The 17,694-nt window shown below is 41.7% G+C and overlaps 1 protein-coding gene across 4 annotated transcripts; it reads right to left on the reverse strand.

The window, feature by feature from the left end:
• Positions 1–496: 496 nt before the first annotated feature.
• On the reverse strand, positions 497–17,483 carry Trim5 (tripartite motif-containing 5). 4 transcript variants are annotated; one of them, XM_006229912.5, is made up of 8 exons: positions 16,889–17,090; positions 9,402–9,877; positions 7,964–8,059; positions 6,226–6,456; positions 3,630–3,652; positions 2,450–2,550; positions 2,195–2,221; positions 497–1,945 (listed from the first exon to the last, which is right to left on the reverse strand). In XM_006229912.5, the coding sequence occupies exons 2-8, from the start codon at positions 9,819–9,821 to the stop codon at positions 1,308–1,310; spliced, it is 1,536 nt and encodes a 511-aa protein (XP_006229974.1). In that variant the 5' UTR covers positions 9,822–9,877; positions 16,889–17,090; the 3' UTR covers positions 497–1,307. The 4 variants fall into 4 exon arrangements, with proteins under 4 accessions (XP_006229974.1, XP_038934094.1, NP_001014045.1 ...); NM_001014023.1 differs by lacking the exon at positions 16,889–17,090 and adding an exon at positions 17,433–17,483 and having other exon boundaries at positions 513–1,945; XM_063262980.1 differs by lacking the exon at positions 497–1,945 and having other exon boundaries at positions 2,193–2,221; positions 6,297–6,456; positions 16,889–17,097.
• Positions 17,484–17,694: the final 211 nt, after the last annotated feature.

Below are 17,694 nucleotides of genomic sequence, written 5' to 3' on the forward strand. Positions count from 1 at the left end.
AACTGTTGGGAAGAGCTGGAAATTAAAATACATGGACAACCATCAGCCCTGCATGAGCTTTTCTGCAGTCACAATTTTCCTGACTATTTAAGATTGAACAGACTTTGGGCTACAGAGTTGTTGGCTCGTCAGTTAAGAGCATATGCTTTTGGGAAGGACCTGGGTTTGATTTTCAGCACCTATATGGAGGCTCACCACCTTCACAGGCACCGGGCATGCGTGTGGTGCGCAGACTTATACACAGGTGCACATTTATACACTCAATATAATAAAATCTTTAAAAAAATAATTTAAAAACTTAAAACAGACTGGGTCCTTTCAGGTCTGCTGTCAGCCTCTGACCTCAGTGAGAAGGATGAAGGTGACCAGGTGAGCGCACATTGGCCACACTGTTACTAAACAGTGCCACCATGTGTGTGATTCTGTGTGCAATACACACTTGACATTTATTTCTAACAGGAAACAGACTCCCATGGAACACAATTATGGAAGAAGATTGGACAGCTATGAAGTTAACATTTATTTTTAGTAAACATTTATTTACAAATTGTGAAAACGACCCAAACCCTGCAATTCTGAAATCTAGTTATTCTATTTCTTAGAACAAAATAGAGTAGTGGTTTTTATACATATTCTTGATTATTTTTTTTAAGCAGGCTCTTAACTCTATACAAGGGTGGCTTCAAATACACAGCAATCTTCCTGCCACAACTTCCCAGATGCAGGATGGCAGGTATGAGCTCCCAGGCAAGACTGATGCACAGTCTTAATGATCACTTAATTTAGTCACAGTGATAAGGCTTCTTGTGATGCTTCTCCTTCATTCTTTGGCCTACAGCTCAGGGTGCATTTCTTAAGCAGAGACTCCTATATATAATTTTCAGCATGAATAGACAAGTTGTCGAAGAACCTTCTTTAATCTTTCATTGATGGGCCGAATGAGGTTATAGGGACATGACAGCTGAAGCAAACAGCTCAGCGGTGGAGCACATCCTCACCGTGCACAAGGCCTTGCCTTCCATCTCTGGCATGAAGAATAAGAGGAATTTTGCATCGGTGTTATCTTACGCAGTGAGCACTAGACATTTGTCCTTGACTATATGGGAAGTGATTTGTTAGTCTCACCTAAAAACAAAACAAAACAAAGACAAAAAATACCCCAAGAAACTGAGAATATGGCCTAGAGAAATGAATATATTTTCCAATGAAAGATTAGAGACATGAACAAAACGATAAAATAGTGCTGATGAGCTCAGGCACATGACATACACATCAGGACCAGAGACCATGCACAGAGACAGTGAAGATTAAGAGTCTGGCCAGCATATTGTCAATGGCTCTGAACTTCCCATGGGGTTAAAATATGGAAAAACCCTATCAGGAAAGGAACCTGCACAGAATCTGTAGATAAGAGTGCCATGGTTGGAAATATTGTAAAACGAGAGGGTGCCAGCTGCACAGTCGAGGAAAATACCGACACGACAGGGTCGGACCATCAGAGAGAGGGTCAACACACTGGGCTTGCCTGTGAACGTACACTCCTCAAAAGCATTATACACAGAATTTCCCCACAGCCCTATAACCCAGAAGCCATATTTAGGTTGATAATGTGAATCATTACTAAGACTCAAACGAGAATGTGAATCATTACTAAGATTCAAACGAAATAAGGGGGGGTTTGGGGGTCTTTCTGCATTTGAACGAAATATTGGATTAAAGAGGTAGCTTCCATCACTTAATCCCAGAACCCAAGAACCTTTTCCAGACACATCTACTTCCCAGTAGTGTTTTCCTGATTGGATAGCTGGGTATCCCAGGACACCTGCATGACAGTTTTCAGTCGGACGGGCAAAATGTCTTGCTTGGTGGTCTTCATATCGTATCTGTCTTTTGTCGGCGGTAATGAAAATGTTTGGATTGTTGCTTTCAACCAGCGTCACTTGAACTGCACAAAACAACAGGACTGTGTGTCATGAGAAAGACAGGAGACAGCCTTATCTGTGATGTTATTAATAGAAGTCTAAGAAGAAAGCATACAAGCACTGGAGAGAACGTTGTGCAGAAGTCACAGGAGAGGCAGAACACTGCAGGAGCATTACTTATTTTGGGAGAAGCAACATGAGGCCGAAAAGAAAATTAAGTTCGGCAAGACAGTGTGAAGTGGGTAACTTACGATGCTATAATTTTTCCTTACCCCAGTAGCGTTGGGCCTCTGTGACCTCTGAAATGGGGAAAAAATTTACAATATTAAATGCAAGCAAAGACACTGTAAAGTCATTTTCTTCTGTGGATCAGGGGAAAAATTAGAAACCATAATAGGGTCAAGGATGAACGGTCATTTCCCATCTGAGATGGTCAAATCACCAGTAGCTGGTGTCTACTCTTCCCTGTTCCTATCTAGAAACCCCTAGAATCCCACAGCCAATTCATGTAGCATAACTCTCTTCACCTTGTAACACTTGCAGCATGCCTTGCAGATCAGGGGCTCGGAACACTCTTCTTTGTTCCTTGGGGATGGTTTTGGGCTTCCTCATCGAAAAAGTATGACTCCTAGGGATAAAAAACAATTGATCTACAATCCCTCCCATTGACCCCCAACTATCTCTGACATCCTCTCATTTCAATTCACAGATGAACTTGAGCTTTTTCAAGGATGCTGAAGAGGTAGAGGGATGGCAGATCATACCATGAATACAATCATGTCTCCTTCAACTTACTTTCAGTGTCGTGTTGGGAAGGCCTTACATTCTTAGACCATGGTTCTTGCCTTCTAAAATTAAATAGTTATTTTCTCTCACTCTGCCTCCTTGAACTCACTAGAGATGATGAAGTAATAAATCTTAAAACAAACCAAAACTAATGCCTGAATAAAATGTGTGGAAGGTATTCCCATGTGGGAAATATGTCTTAAAAAGTCCAATGTCTTCAAAACCTTTAGCCAATATGGAGACTTGCAAATAACATCTGATTTTTCAGGATCTCTTGAAGAAATTACAAACAGTTAGAAAAGATGAAGACAACAAACTAAGACTAATATGATCCCAGTGTCTCAGGAAAATCCTTGATGTGGCCAGCTAGATGTCCCCTTTGGACACAAGGATACCCTCTACCCACATGCCCATAGAGTAGGGGAAAGAAAAGGATAGTTGGTCAAATCTGTATCAAAAAGCCTTATGTGCACAGAGTCAAGACTATTTTTGTATATCTAAATACAACAACGGAGAAAGACTGAATGTCTTCTAGTCTCAGAAGAAAATGATATGAACATATAGGAATTTTCCCAATGAAAAATTCTGTGTATGCTGCAGACATACAAGACACACCCATCTACCTAAAACAAGGATCTGTTAAATCCAGATCCACAGCCACATGCAGGTACACAGGGTGAACTACAATGGAGGTAAGAGTACCCTAATCTTTTTATCCCTAATCTAGCTACTGAGCTAAACTCCACTTCCCCACAACCCATCTCTCTACCATAGAATTGAATCTATTCTCAATATTTTCAGTATTGATTTTTGATCAGAAATTCAGTACTTCCTCTAAATTGCCCCAACCTGGGAGAAAGTATGTTCTACTTGAAAACTAGATCATTCTTACCACATAGAAAGACTGGAAGCCATACATACCGTTTTATGGTGTTCTCTACACCCTAAATAGAAAGAGAGAAAACAGAGTTAAGACTTCTTATGAAGATGAGGGGGTGAGAATCCTCACAACTGAAACTGTGTGAAAGAAAAGTCATGACAATACACAAGGAGCTGTTTCCTGCAGGGGATAGTCTATAAATGAGTTTATTAAGGCAGCAGAGATCACTGTAGGGGAAGCAGGCAGGTTCTCCACAAATGGACGCCTAGAGCCAAGTCCTCTGGAGTGCACAACATGCTGGAAAAATGAAACTGCTTGTGTTAAGGCAGTCAACACTACCAGGAAGTGCTGCTCCCTCACATACCCTAGGCCACAAGACCAGAAGACACCATGTAGAGTGTAGGGGTCTGAGGTAACCACTTGGAAAGGACTTAGAACCTATCCTCCTCACATTCTGGAATACAGGGAATATGGGGGCTATAAGGATCTACATAACCCACTAGCTATCCTACACAGTACCAAGTAGAGCCTTCTAGGGTCAAAGGGATCTCTCTGAGAAGTTCATCTTTCAACTCTGCACAACTGTTTTAGAATTTCATTACAACAGTATTCTTTTTACTTTTTTTTATTATTATATACTCTACTTTTTTTTTTGTAGAGGAATTTTAATCCAGCAACATGGATGCTCTGAGTTCATTCAAAGACCTTCTAAATCTATGTGATTAGGACTGAATGCAGACACTTCATATACCTTTAATTCTCCTGGCTGGAATACAGACTGGATACACTCTAACTACATAACTTTAATCCCAAACAATGACATCTAATTGAGGGGCAGACAAAATGATGAATCAGAGAAATATTTGACAGAATGAGTCAGAAATAGGATATGCCCAACTCTCGTGAGAGCAGACAGGGAAGGGAGGATCTTTAAGAGCAGTGCAGGAAAAGAGTCAGTGGGGAGTTAGGGCAGTGTGTGCAGTTCTAACATATGCCTCACTATGGTTTTGCTTTTGTCTATGACTTGCTCAGTTAGGCTTTGGAATGGCTGATTTTCTGCACAGTCTTTACAAGACTTTTCACACATATCTCATGAACTTCTGTTCTTAGCCCTACATTTTTTTTCTCTCTCTCTCATTATTATGTCTCCTTTTAAAACTTTTGTGAAGGTTTGTATATGCTTGGTCCAGGAAGTGACACTGTTAGGAGGTGTGGTCTTACTGGAATAGGTCTGGCCTTGTTGGAGTAGGTGTGTCACTGTGGGTGTGGGCTTTAAGACCCTTGGCCTAGCTGCCTGGAACCCAGGATTCTCTTAGCAGCCTTCAGAGGAAGATGTAAAACTCTCAGCTTCTCCTGCACCATGCCTGCCTGGATGCTACCCTGATGATAATGTACTGAACCTCTGAACCTGTAAGCCAGCCCCAATTAAATGTTGTCCTTCTAAGATTTTACTGGTGGGGCTGGAGAGATAGCTCAGTGGTTAAGAGCACTGACTGCTCTTCCAGAGATCTTGAGTTCAAATCCCAGCAACCACATGGTGGCTCACAACCATCTGTAATGAGATCTGATGCCCTCTTCTGGTATATCTGAAGATAGCTACAGTGTGCTTATATATAATAAATAAATCTAAAAAAAAAAGTTTACTGCTGTATGTTCACAGCAGTAAAACCCTAAAACAACTTCTTTAAATTTTATATTTATATTTCTTTTATATCAATTTTATTTTATGTATGTTTTGCTTGCATGTATATCTGTGTATCTCACGTGTGTCTGTTCCCAAGTAAGTCAGAGGGTGTCATATCTCATGAAACTAGAGATGGTTGTGAGCCACTGGGTTCTGGGAACTGAACCCGGGTGTCCTTAAAAGCTAAGCCATCACTCTAGACTTACTGTTTTACTTCCTTTTCTTTTTTAAAAGATTTATTTATCTTATGTATATGAGTGTTCTATCAACATGTACACCTGAATATCAGAAGAGGCAGCAGATCCCAGTATAATTAGATGAAAGCCACCATGTGGTTGTTGGGAATTGAACTCAGGACCTCTGGAAGAGCAGAATGTGCTCTTAACTGCTGGGCCATTCCTCCAGCCCACTATATTACTTCTTAGTTGTAGCACTTAATAGCTTTAATAATGAGAAGGTGTTGGATTCCCTAAAACTGGAGTTACTTTGAGCTGCAATGTGGATGCTGAGAATTGAACCCAGGCATTCTAGAAGAGCAGCCAGCGTTCTTAATTACTGAGCCACTGCAGATGAAGAAAGCCTTGAACTATTCTACGATGGACAACATAAACATCTCTCAGTTAGAAGTCCCTTTGTTTGCCAGTGACTAACTGAAGTAAAATGCACTTGAACCAAACAGAGCTCTGTAGAGAGTTGGTGCCATAAATGCCCATGGATCCAATAGTTCTCCTCCAAGGTTTAATTTTTGTGCTATCCTTGATAAACTAATGAAAACAGAATTCCACTCTTTGCTGTTTGTGTATGCAATGATTCCTCCAGCCTCCAAAACTGATTCAAGAAAGAGTTCAGGAAGAGCTCACTATCATCACCAGGAGGATCCCAGCAGCAGAGAGGGAGGGCAATGGCTTCCATGTTTCCGGACTCTCAGACCCTGGCAATTCATGCAGTCTTACCTGCAGCATTTCCGTGGCTGAGCATTGTAACTGATGTTCCACATCTAAGATGAGGTCTCCTAGCAACTTACTCTGCTGAGAATACTCATTTTCAGACTCTTCCAGGCTGCTCATAATGTCTTCCTTCTCTTGCATCAGCTTCTGCAATTCCTTCTTCTCCTCAGAGTCCATGATATCTCTCATTCCTTTAAACTCTGACTGGACATTTTCCACATCTTTCTGTATTTGATTCTTCAGAGATAAGAAAAGGGAGAATTATTCAGTTTGTGAAAATGTGCAATGTGTGAATTGTTTTTTCTTTGGTTTGGTTTGGTTTTTTCCCAGACAGGATTTTTCTGTGCAGCCCTGGCTGTCCTGGAACTTGTTTTGTAGATCCCCCTGCATCTGCCTCTAGAGTGTTAAGATTAAAGGCGTGCACTATCATCTCCCAGGCTTGTGTGGGAATGGAGACCGGAAGAGGAAGGAACACTTTAGTGTCTGTTAATGACCTTCCAGCACAAAAACCTTTTGGTCAGCTTTACAAAGACCACCTAAACCAAAATGGAACGCAAAGCTATGATTCATCATTCATACAGTTGTCTAAGACACTTGTTTCTGCTTGTAACATTCCTCATTCTATTTCTAAAAAAGACTTTAGTGTTGGAAAGATAACTCAGAAGTTAAGAGCACTAGCCACTGTTCTGGAGGACCAAGATTCAATTGCCAGCACACACACGGAGACTCACAACCACCTGTAACTCTAGTTCTAAGAGATCTGATGTTCTCTTCTGACTTCCATGGGAACCAGACACACATATGCTCACAAAGACTCATATACTTAAAATAAAAATAAATAAATATTTAAAATATTTTTGATAAAAAGCACTTTAACAATATATTTATTTAAAAATTTATTCTTATTCTCTCTCTCTCTCTCTCTCTCTCTCTCTCTCTCTTTCCCTGTGTGGTGTGCATGCGTGTGTGCGTGCCTGTGTGTGTGCGTGCCTGTGTGTGTGTGTGTGTGTGTGTGTGTGTGTGTGTGTGTGTGTGTGAGAGTTTTGCCTGTCTGTATCAGGTATTGGGACCTCCAGAACTAGAATTATGGTTGGTTATGATCCTCTTTGTGAACGTAGGGAACCAAATTCAAGTCCTCTTCAAGAGCAAGAAGTACTCCTCATTACTGCATCATCTTTCCACTCCTCCCTTGGCTTTTTTTTTCTTTTCCATCTACCTTCCTACCTATCTACTGATCTACATCTGCCTGACTGCCTACCTACCTACCTAGACCAGGTCTTACCTTGTAGCCATAGCTGACCTTGTCCTTGCTATGTAACCAGACCATACTTTAACTTACAGATATCTGTCTGTTTCTGCCTCCAACTTCTGGGATTAAAGGCATACGCCATCATACCTGACATCTCATTCTGCTTTTAATACCCCCAGCAGAAGTTAAATGCGGATTACATAGACATCATCCACCCATTCCCAAGTATCTTCCCCAGTAAAGTCACAATTTCAGAAGGCATCATAGGAGTGAAACCCAAGACACAGTAACCATTCTGACTAAGTACCCTCCATGGTGCCAGCTCTTCACAGAGCCCAGATCAGTTGTGATACACTGACTCTGCATCTCCATCTCCAGGGGAACCAATAGGGAGGAGTAATCAAGGCCTCTTGGCCTCATCAACTCCCAGGAGGTAAAAACCCCAGGTCTCTCCTGAGCCTCAGGCTGACTCCCTTAGGAAGGGTCCCCACTTGCCTGCCAGTAAGTTCTCTCCTTTTGAAGGTCATCTTTCCAGTTCTCAAATTCTTTCTTGTCTGCCATCAGCTTTTGCAGAGCTGCCTGCAGCTTCTCCTGTGAGAAAGGAATTATAGCAGAGTCAAGCTGTGTGCTCAGTAGAACTGCTGTTCTATTCAAAGGCCAATACCTTCTAGAAAGGAAGAGAGCCAAGGACTGCTACCTTTCTTTAAAAGATTGTGATGTGAATTATTTAATCTATTAAGAATAATTAGATAAGAAACTTTTAAAAAGGCAAACAGGGATAAAATCAACTTGGTCTCAGCAGAGTTTACAGAAACCCAGGGAATAGCAATCATAATCTAGGATTAGGAAGAAAATAATAATGTCACCACCTATTCAAAAGGATTTCCCATCTTCTTTAAAAAGGTGGTCTCAAGCCATGCCAGTAGGCGGTGGGGGGAGCTGTTAAGCTCAGCACTCAGGAGGCAGAAACAGGCTGATCCCTGAGTTCAAGGCCACCTGATTTACAGATCAAGTTCCAGGACAGCCAGAACGACACAGAGAAACTCTATCTTGAAAAACAGGCAAATGAACAAACAAAACGTAAGGTAGTCTCACTATGTAAAGATTTCTTGTCCCCTTTGCCTCAGAAATGTTGGAGTTACAGGCATCTGCCACCACACCCAGTTAAACTGATTTTTAAAAGCACTAATAGAGGAAACTACTATCAAGGAAAGAATTGGTAATTACTCACCTCTTTTAGTCTTTTTTTTTTTAAAGATTTATTTATTTTATATATATGCGTACACTGTCGCTGTCTTCAGACACACCAGAGGAGGGCATCGGATCCCATTACAGATGGTTGTGAGCCACCATGTGGTTGCTGGGAATTGAACTCAGGACCTCTGGAAGAGCAGTCGGTGCTCTTAACCACTGAGCCATCTCTCCAGCCCTCTTTTAGTCTTTTTAATGAACTAATTAATTTTGTATGTGGGTGTGAGTGTGTGTGCATATGCATGTGCATGCTTGCATATACATACATCCATGCCAGGTATGCAGATAGCAGAGAATAATTTGCAACTTGCAGGAATCAGTTCTTTCCTTCAGTGGTCTGGTTTCTTAGTTCAGACTCAGGCCATTATGCTTGGCAACCAGCCGTCTCTGCCACCTCTCATCTTACTTGACTTTGATATCTAAAGAATAATCTCTTCTTGGACATAAAATCTCAATAATATACAACAAACTGTAAAAACATTTGCTCTAGTTCTAGGGTCTGTAGCCCCAGTAGATTCGATTAAGCTGGGTGGATAGTCTCATTCTTTCAGACCTCAGTAGTTAACAGGATGGAGTGAAATCCTAGGCCTGGATTCTGTGGCGGTCAGATAACTGAATGAGATTTCCTACCTGGTACTGTTTCCTGCTAGGTTTACCAGCCCACCCCAACCCCCATCCTTACCTTATACTCCTGGACCACCTCTTCAATGAGAACTGTTTGGTGTCCACGGTGCTCCTGAGATCGCTCACAAAGCCAGCAGATGGGCATCATGTCCTTCTTACAGAAGAGCTGGAGTTTCTCTCCATGCCTTGCACAAGAAAGCACCTTCGGCTCCTCTTCTGGGCTGGACTTGAACTCTTTGAGCCTCTGCACTATGTTGGCCACATGTCGATTGGGCCTCAGGTTCTTAAACAGGTAACTAACTCGGCACACAGGGCAAATGAACTCATCCTGATTGCATTTGCTGGATTCATAGTTCAGCGTGATGCAGGCTTGGCAGAAGCTGTGACCACAATCTCCACTCACAGGTTCTACCATCAGGTCCAGGCAGATAGGACAGGTCACCTCCTCTTTTAAATTCATCACGAATTCTGAAGCCATAGTTGCTGTGATCCTGTGTCTGACTCTACTGACTCCTCACACGTCTGCTCAGGTGCCTACATGATTGGGATGGTGAAAGCGGGCCAAGTAAGAAACAGAGGGTCACTCCATTTTCTGGCTTCTTCTTCACCTCTATCAGACTTTTGAACTATACAGTTAAGCTTCCCTTTCCCACATATCTCCCCTGCTCTCTGAGCTCTTGGGTCCAAGCCAACCTGCCCTGAGCAGCCTGCTATTCCAAGGGGACCACCACTCTCTTACCACCTCTCCTCTACCTCCATCAGACTCCTGAACCATATAGACAAGCTCTCCTTTCCCCACCCATCTTCCCTGTTCTCTGAGTCCTCTGTGCCAAGCCAAGCCACCCTGAGCAACCTGCTAGCCCAGGGAGACCTCCTTTCTCCTGCCCCGTCTCAGCCCAACTTCATTGGACCTATTCCTGAACTATATAGAACTTCAGGTCCAGAACCATAGAGCCCAAGTATATCCACCAGAGATCTGCCACACCAGGACCATTGTGGTTGATACTCCCCCCCATACCTACTACAAGAACAACCTGGGATCAAAATCATCCATATGGCTAAAGGCCCTGGAAGGAACACACTCAATAAGAAGGCAGTATGACACTTTCAAAGCACAGTTACCCCACTACAGCAGGCTCTGGATATCCTAACACAACTGACACAGAAGAAAATGGCTTTAAGTTCAACCTTTATAAAGATGATAGAGGTCTTTAAAGAGGAAATGGATACATCTCTTACAAGACATAAAGGAAAATACAACCAAACAGATAGAGCTCTTTAAAAACGAAATAAATAAAAATGTCTATGACCTGAAAATAGAAGAGAAGCAATAAAGAAAATACAAACTGAGGCAATCCTGGAGATAGAAAACCTAGGTAAGAGATCAGGAACAACAGATGCAAGCATCACCAACAGAACACACAGGAGATGGAAGACAGAATCTCAGATGTAGAAGATACAATAGAAGAAACGGAAACATCAGTCAAAGAAAAAAAAGCTAAAACATTCCTGAAACAAAGCATCCAGGAAATCTGGGATACCATGAAAAGACCTAACCTAAGAATAATAGGAATAGAGTAAGTTTAAGAGTCCTAGTTCCAAGGCTCAGAAAATAATCTCAAAATCACAGAAGAAAACTTTCCAAACCTAAAGAAAGAGATGCCTATAAAAATTCAAGAAGCTTGTAGAACACCAACTAGACTGGATCAAAAAAGAAAATCCTCCTGGTACATATCAAAACACAAAATCTACAGAACAAAGAAAGAATATTAAAAGTGACAAGAGCATGTGATCTACTGAGAGGCTCCTCCTAGCAGCTGACTCAGACAGATACAAACACCCACAGCTAAAGAGTGGATGGAGCTTGGGATTCATATTTTTGGTTGTGAGCCTAGTCTTTAATGGCTGAGCCATTTCTCCAGCCCACTTGGGGTCTCCTATGGAAGAAAAGGAGGAAGGATTGCCAGCCCTGAAGAGAATAGGAACTCCACAGGAAGACCAACTGAGTCAACTAACTTGGACCCTTCAGCTCTGAGTCTGAAACACCAACCAATAAACATACACCAGTTGGACCTAGGCCTCCTCGCTCATATGTCACAGATGTGTAACTTGACTTTCATGTAGGTCCTGAACAACTGGAACGGGGGCTATTCCAAAAGCTGTTGTTCTACTAGCTGGGCTGCCTTGTCTGGCCTCAGTAGGAGAGCAAGTGTGGGTGGCAAGTGGGTATCTGTAGCTCATCTGTGCCTTGAACTGAAGGGAGCTCTGTGGGTGTCCTGGCAGTCTAGACATCTCTATCTTCCTTCTCTACTTCTCCAATGAGTGGTGGTATGTAGGGCTCTGTGTGTCTATGGCCCATCTCTGCCTTGGGGAGAAGTGTAGGTCTTTGCACTTGTGGCATGGAGGAGCACAAGTCTATGTCTTCCCCTTTCATGCGGCACTGCCTGGAATTCATTTGATTTTTTTATGTGACATGTTTAAAACAGCTTTGGCTACCAAGCCAGGTATCACGCTAGAATGAACAGATTAATGACTACCATCCACTCTGCCTCCGACTGAGAGACTGACAGAAACACCAACACCACCAACAAGGTGTCTCTTTGACCACTGCCAAGGGTGGTGGTGGGGGACTACTCTACATTCAGAGCTGTATGGATGTGGTCCTTGGCAATAGGGTCCACAATGTTTGTTTGTGGAGAACAGTCCTCTGTCCTAGCATCAGCCTGGGCCTGTTGGCGAACAACTCAACTGAATAAAATCCAGTCCATCAGATGAAGCCTTGCCTGACTACAAAAGATGGCCAGTTCAGACTCTGTATCCTCTATTACTGAGAGTCCTTACTAGGATCACCCTCATAGATTCCAGAAAGTTTCCACACCACCTCCCAAATGCCCTCTAATTCCAACTGTCTCTCCCTGTACTCTATTTCTTCATCCCTCCCCCACAACCTGACCCCTCCTACTTCTATCCCTACCAGCTCCCTGTCCACCAGAAAATTCTATCTTATTTCCCCTTCCCAGGGATATACATGCTTACCCCTAGAGCCCTTTTCTATATCTAATCTTTCTGGGTCTCTGGATTATACTTCAATTATCACTTATTAACAGCTAATATCCACTTATAAGTGAGTATATTCCATATTTGTCTTTCTGGGTCTGGGTTACCTCACTTGGCATGATTTTATTTCTAACTGCATCAATTTCCCTGAAAATTTTATGATGTCATTTTTAAAACAACCAACTAATACTGGATTGTGTAAATGTACCACACTTTCTTTAATCATTCTTTTGTTGAGCGGCATCTAGGTTGTTTCCAGTTTCTGGCTATTATGAATATAGTTGCAATGTACATAATTGAGCCAGTGTCTGTACGGTATGGTAGAGCTTCTTTTGGGTACACGCCCAAGTGTGGTTTAGCTGGGCCTTCAGGTAGATCAATTCCCAATTTTCTGAGGAACTGCAATGTTGATTTACACAGTGGTTGTACAAGTTTAAACCTCCAACAATGGAGGAATTTTTCTCTTGCTCCGATCCTCACCAGTATATGTCACTTGTATTATTGATAGCCATTCTGACAGGGATAAGATGGCATCTCAAAATCGTTGTAATTTGTATTTCCCTGGTGACTAAGAATGATGAACATTTCTTTGATTTCTCAGCTATTTGAGACTCTACTATTGAGATTTTCTGTTTAGATCTGTACCTTATTTTTAATCGGATTATTTGGGTATTTGATATCTAATTTCTTGAGTTCTTTATTCTATATCTAGCATATTAAACCTCTATGAGATGTGGTGGCAGTAAAATCTTTCCCCAGGCTTTGTCCAACTGATGATGCCCCTTGCCTTACAGAAACTTTTTAGTTTCATGAGGGAGGTCCTATTTATTAACTGTTGATCCTACACTATCCATGTGTTATTCAGAAATTTGTCTCTAGTGTCAATGTATTCAGGGCTATTCCCCATTTTTCTCTTCTATTAGATTAGGTATGTCTAGTTTTTTATGTTGAGGATTATATTGGATCCATTTATTAGGTGTCCATAAGTGTGTGTATGCACGTCTGAGTCTTCAATTCCATTGACTAACGTATTTTTTAAAAAAATTCTGGAGGCTGGGGATTTAGCTCAGTGGTAGAGCGCTTACCTAGGAAGCACAAGGCCCTGGGTTCGGTCCCCAGCTCCGAAAAAAAGAAAAGAAAAAAATTCTGTAGCTCTACAGTATAGCTTAAACTCAGGGATGGCAACACCTCCAGCAGTTTGTTCAGTGTTCAGGACTGTTTTAGCTATTGTTTTTTCATATAAAGTTGAAAATTGTCCTTTCAAAGTCTGTGAAGAATTGCACTGGTGTTTTGATGAGTATTGAGTTGAATCTGTAGATTGCTTTTGTTTAGTGAGATGACTCTTTTTACTAATTTATCCTGCAAATCCATGAGCATGGAAGATCTTCCCATCTTCTGATACCTTCTACAGTTTCTTCAAAGACTTGAAGTTTTTAATCATACAGGCCTTTCACTTCCTTGGTTAGAATTACCCCAAGATTATTTGAGGCTATTATGAAGGGTTTTGTTTCCCTTATTTCCTTTTCAGTTCATTTGTCATTTGTATAGAGTTCTTCCTGAATCTACGATAGTGCTCTGCCCTGGCCTGCTACAGAGTCAGAGCCGTATGTAGCTACATTCCTTCTCCTTGGACCTGAGTTGCTATGGTGTGCCTGAGGGTCTCAGGTCATGTTTTGTGGTAATTTCCACCTACCAGCAGTTTGGTGGTGGAGATAGGATATCATTAAGGAACTGATCTTGAACTACCCCAGCCTCACCCAGGACATTCCCAACCAATGACAGCAGCATACACATGGGAACATTGTTCTGGAAGGATCTTCTGAAGGGCCCTAGGAGAGATTCTAATAATGTAAGAAGAGTGAAATGACATGAAGTATTTTTAACCACAATGGTATGAAATTAGAAATCACCAAAAGCGAGATTTGTAAAAAAAAAATTCACAAACACGGAAATTAAATAACATTCTCTAAATTAATGAGCAAAGAAGGAATGAAAGGGAGGTTTTTTTGAAAACTGAAATGACAATGGATGTACACACCTCAGCATTCTACTCTGTGCTCCAGACAGTCTAAGAGGAGAGCACACACCTCAGCAAATTCAGTATTCTACATAGTCTAAGAGGGAAGTCTGCCCAGACTATGTTAAATAAAGAAAGAGCATCTCAAGTAAATAACTTAATACTTGGCCTCAGGGAAGTAGAAAAAATAAACTAAACCAAAAGTTATCAGAAGGGAAGAGAATGCTGTTGAGAACGGAAATACAAGTAGAATAGAAAGATCCTAGGAAAAATGTAATGAATAATCTGAGTTGTTCTTGTTCTCTGTCTCTCTCTTCTGTCTCTCTCCTCTCTCTCTGTCTGTCTCTCTCTGTCTGTCTGTCTCTCTCTCTCTCTCTCTCTCTCTCTCTCTCTCTCTCTCATTTCCTCTTTCTTTCATTTTGGGGGCAGGGTTTTACTATGTAGCCCTGGCTGTTACAGAACTCTCTATGTAACCAGGCTTGCCTAGAACTCACAGAGTTCCTCTTGTCTCACTCAGCTTTCTGAGTATCAGAATTAGAAGCTTGTGCCCACTACTCCAAGTTCTTGTCTTCAAAACAATATGTAAGGAAGTAAAGTCAACAGATTCATAGCCATACTAACTTAAAAAAATAAAGAAGAGAAATAAGTCAAGCAAATTCAAGAATGAAAGCAGAGGTACAATAAAAAGCAATCTTTAGGGGCTGGAGAGATGGCTCAGCGGTTAAGAGCACTGATTACTCTTCCGGAGGTTCTGAGTTCAAATCCCAGCAACCACATGGTGACTCACAACCATCTGTAATGGGATCTGATGCCCTCTTCTGGTGTGTCTGAAGACAGCTACAGTGTACTCACATATAATAAATAAATATTTTTTAAAAACAGCAGTCATTAGAGACCCAACTCATTATATAACTTAAAGGAAATACAAAGGTCATGCTAATGTAATTTTGCAAAAAAAAAAAAAAAAAAAAACAAACAAACCAAAAAACAACATAGGAAATCAAAATCTGGGACAAATTAGTTACAAAAAAGGGTTCAAAGTAAAACTGAAAACCTCCCAACACAGAATCTACCAGGTTTCCAATACACTAGTTTCAATTCTTCTTAAACTCTTGCAAAAATATTACAGGAACACATATTCAGAGAACATTTTTTAGGCCAGGACCATTCCCTACCACTGACTTCTGATCAGGGACAAGAACCAATTGTTGGGAAAGTGAAACCCACAAAATCAACACTGACAGGACAAAGTTTGTTGATGTCCTCTGAGAGCCTAGATTAGCTTGAGTAAAGCTATATCCCTGATCACACTGGTTTTTTCCATGGCTCTCTCAAGCTCTTTTATCATTTGACATTTTTAACATCAATCAAGAATCTAATTTTTATCCTTTAAAGGTCAAAAGAGGGTGTGGCAGTCAAGTGCTCCTATCACTCCAGAGGCTTGGGGGTTGGGGGTGGGGGTTGGGGTGACTGAAGAGCTGGAGACCAGTCTGGGCAACACAAAAGGCAGTCTCCAAGAAACCTTGAAAAGCTGGCACTTCTGAGAAAAATCTTCAGATGTGTTACTCTAGCATTCTCATGGTATTTAGTTTTCCCTTCTTCAAATACCCCTTCCCCTCTCCTTTGGAACTGAACCCAAGCCTTGAAAAGTACTCTATCACTGAACTAAGTCACAATTTTTTTTTAAATTCTATGAATGAGTCTTATTGAGTTGCCCATAATGTCCATCAATTTATAATCCTCCTGCCTTCTGGGTAGCTGGAATCTCAAGTTTGGCTGAAGTCTACATTGGTTTGGAGAAAATGGCTGAAGAGAAAGGAAATAACTGCAGTCATTCCCAAGCTTGGAGCTATCAAACAGGGTCAGTAACTAAATAATAGGCTCACAGACTCTAGTACTAAACAAAGAAAAACTCTAGGTTTCTTAGAGTAGTGGTTTTCAATTTTCCTGATGCTGCAACTCTTTAATACAGTTCCTCGTGCTGCAGTGACCCCTGACTATAAAATTGTGATCGTTGTTGCCCCATTACTATAATTTTGCTACTGTTATGAATCATAATACAAATATATGATACAAGAGATATCTGAAGTGCAACTCCTGTGAAAAGGTCATTCAAATCCAAAAGGGGTCGTGAACCATAGGTTGAGAACCACTGCCCTAGAGTATTCGAAAATACCCCCCCCCCACACACACACACAGTAAAAAGTAGAGGCTCTGACCTAGCTCTGCTGTCAGGAAAGTGACTGTCTTAGAAAACAACATTCTGGATCTCTCTGACAAGACATAATTAGAAATAACAGATTATGAAACCACGGGGGTTGGGGTGGGGTGGGGTACTTGATCTAGATAAAAGCCTTCTTAAAGTAACACTTTTTTAAGAGGAGGCACCTCCCTCAAGCTCCTCCGTTTGCATTTTCAGCCTGAGACCGGCAGCCCCTCCCCCCACCTCTTTTTTAAGACTATAAACTTACCCAAGCAAAAGCAATGTTTTCCTTCCAAAGTCCTCAAAACTTTGCTCCCTAAAATTGTTCCACCGGCTTTCAGACACCGAGAATTCGTAAATCACAGAAAATTAACTCGCTAATCCAGAATTTCAAGATACTTAAGACCCCACTCTAAGAGGAACCAAAGTTTGAGCGCTGGAAATGAAAGAGAAACCACAACTCGACCGACCAATGAGCTGCCTCCCCCACTCGCTGAGGACGTTTTCTTCAGGCCAGCATTGGCTGTCTCCGGGGAGCTAGTATGATAAACTCTCCCACACTTAACTGGTTTTTTTTAGAGGTTTCTAGAATTCCCTAAGACAGTTGTTCAGGCTTAGGGCAGAATCACTAAACAAGTTCCTGATCCTCTGGAAACCTGCCTGTGATGGAAAGAAAGCCTTCCCCATGGTTTCTCTTGCACCAGAGCTCCAGACTGGGTTTTGCCTTGGTGGCAAGTGTGGCCCAAAGGGAAGGAAAAAGGTTAGGGACAGAAAGTTGTAGTGTTCCCCTGAGGTTGGAGCTGGACACTTACAGGATGAGAACCGAAAGGATGATGTAGTTCAGGGCAGCTGCCACACCAGCAAGATTTCCCACCCAGCAGGAACCGGATGGGGAGGAGTCATGGGCAGAGCCATGCAGAAAACCACCTGACCACACTCACAGTAGACAAGTAGTGAGCTGCAGAGGGCTCTCCAGCTGCCCCATGGTCTCTCCAGATTATGTACTCTGTGGCTGAACAGACCTAGTCCTTTCACAGTGCTGATCTGATCTATCCATTTATTTTCTCCTTTCCA

Source organism: Rattus norvegicus, chromosome 1, assembly GCF_036323735.1.
Source record: "Rattus norvegicus strain BN/NHsdMcwi chromosome 1, GRCr8, whole genome shotgun sequence".
Taxonomy (NCBI): domain Eukaryota; kingdom Metazoa; phylum Chordata; class Mammalia; order Rodentia; family Muridae; genus Rattus; species Rattus norvegicus.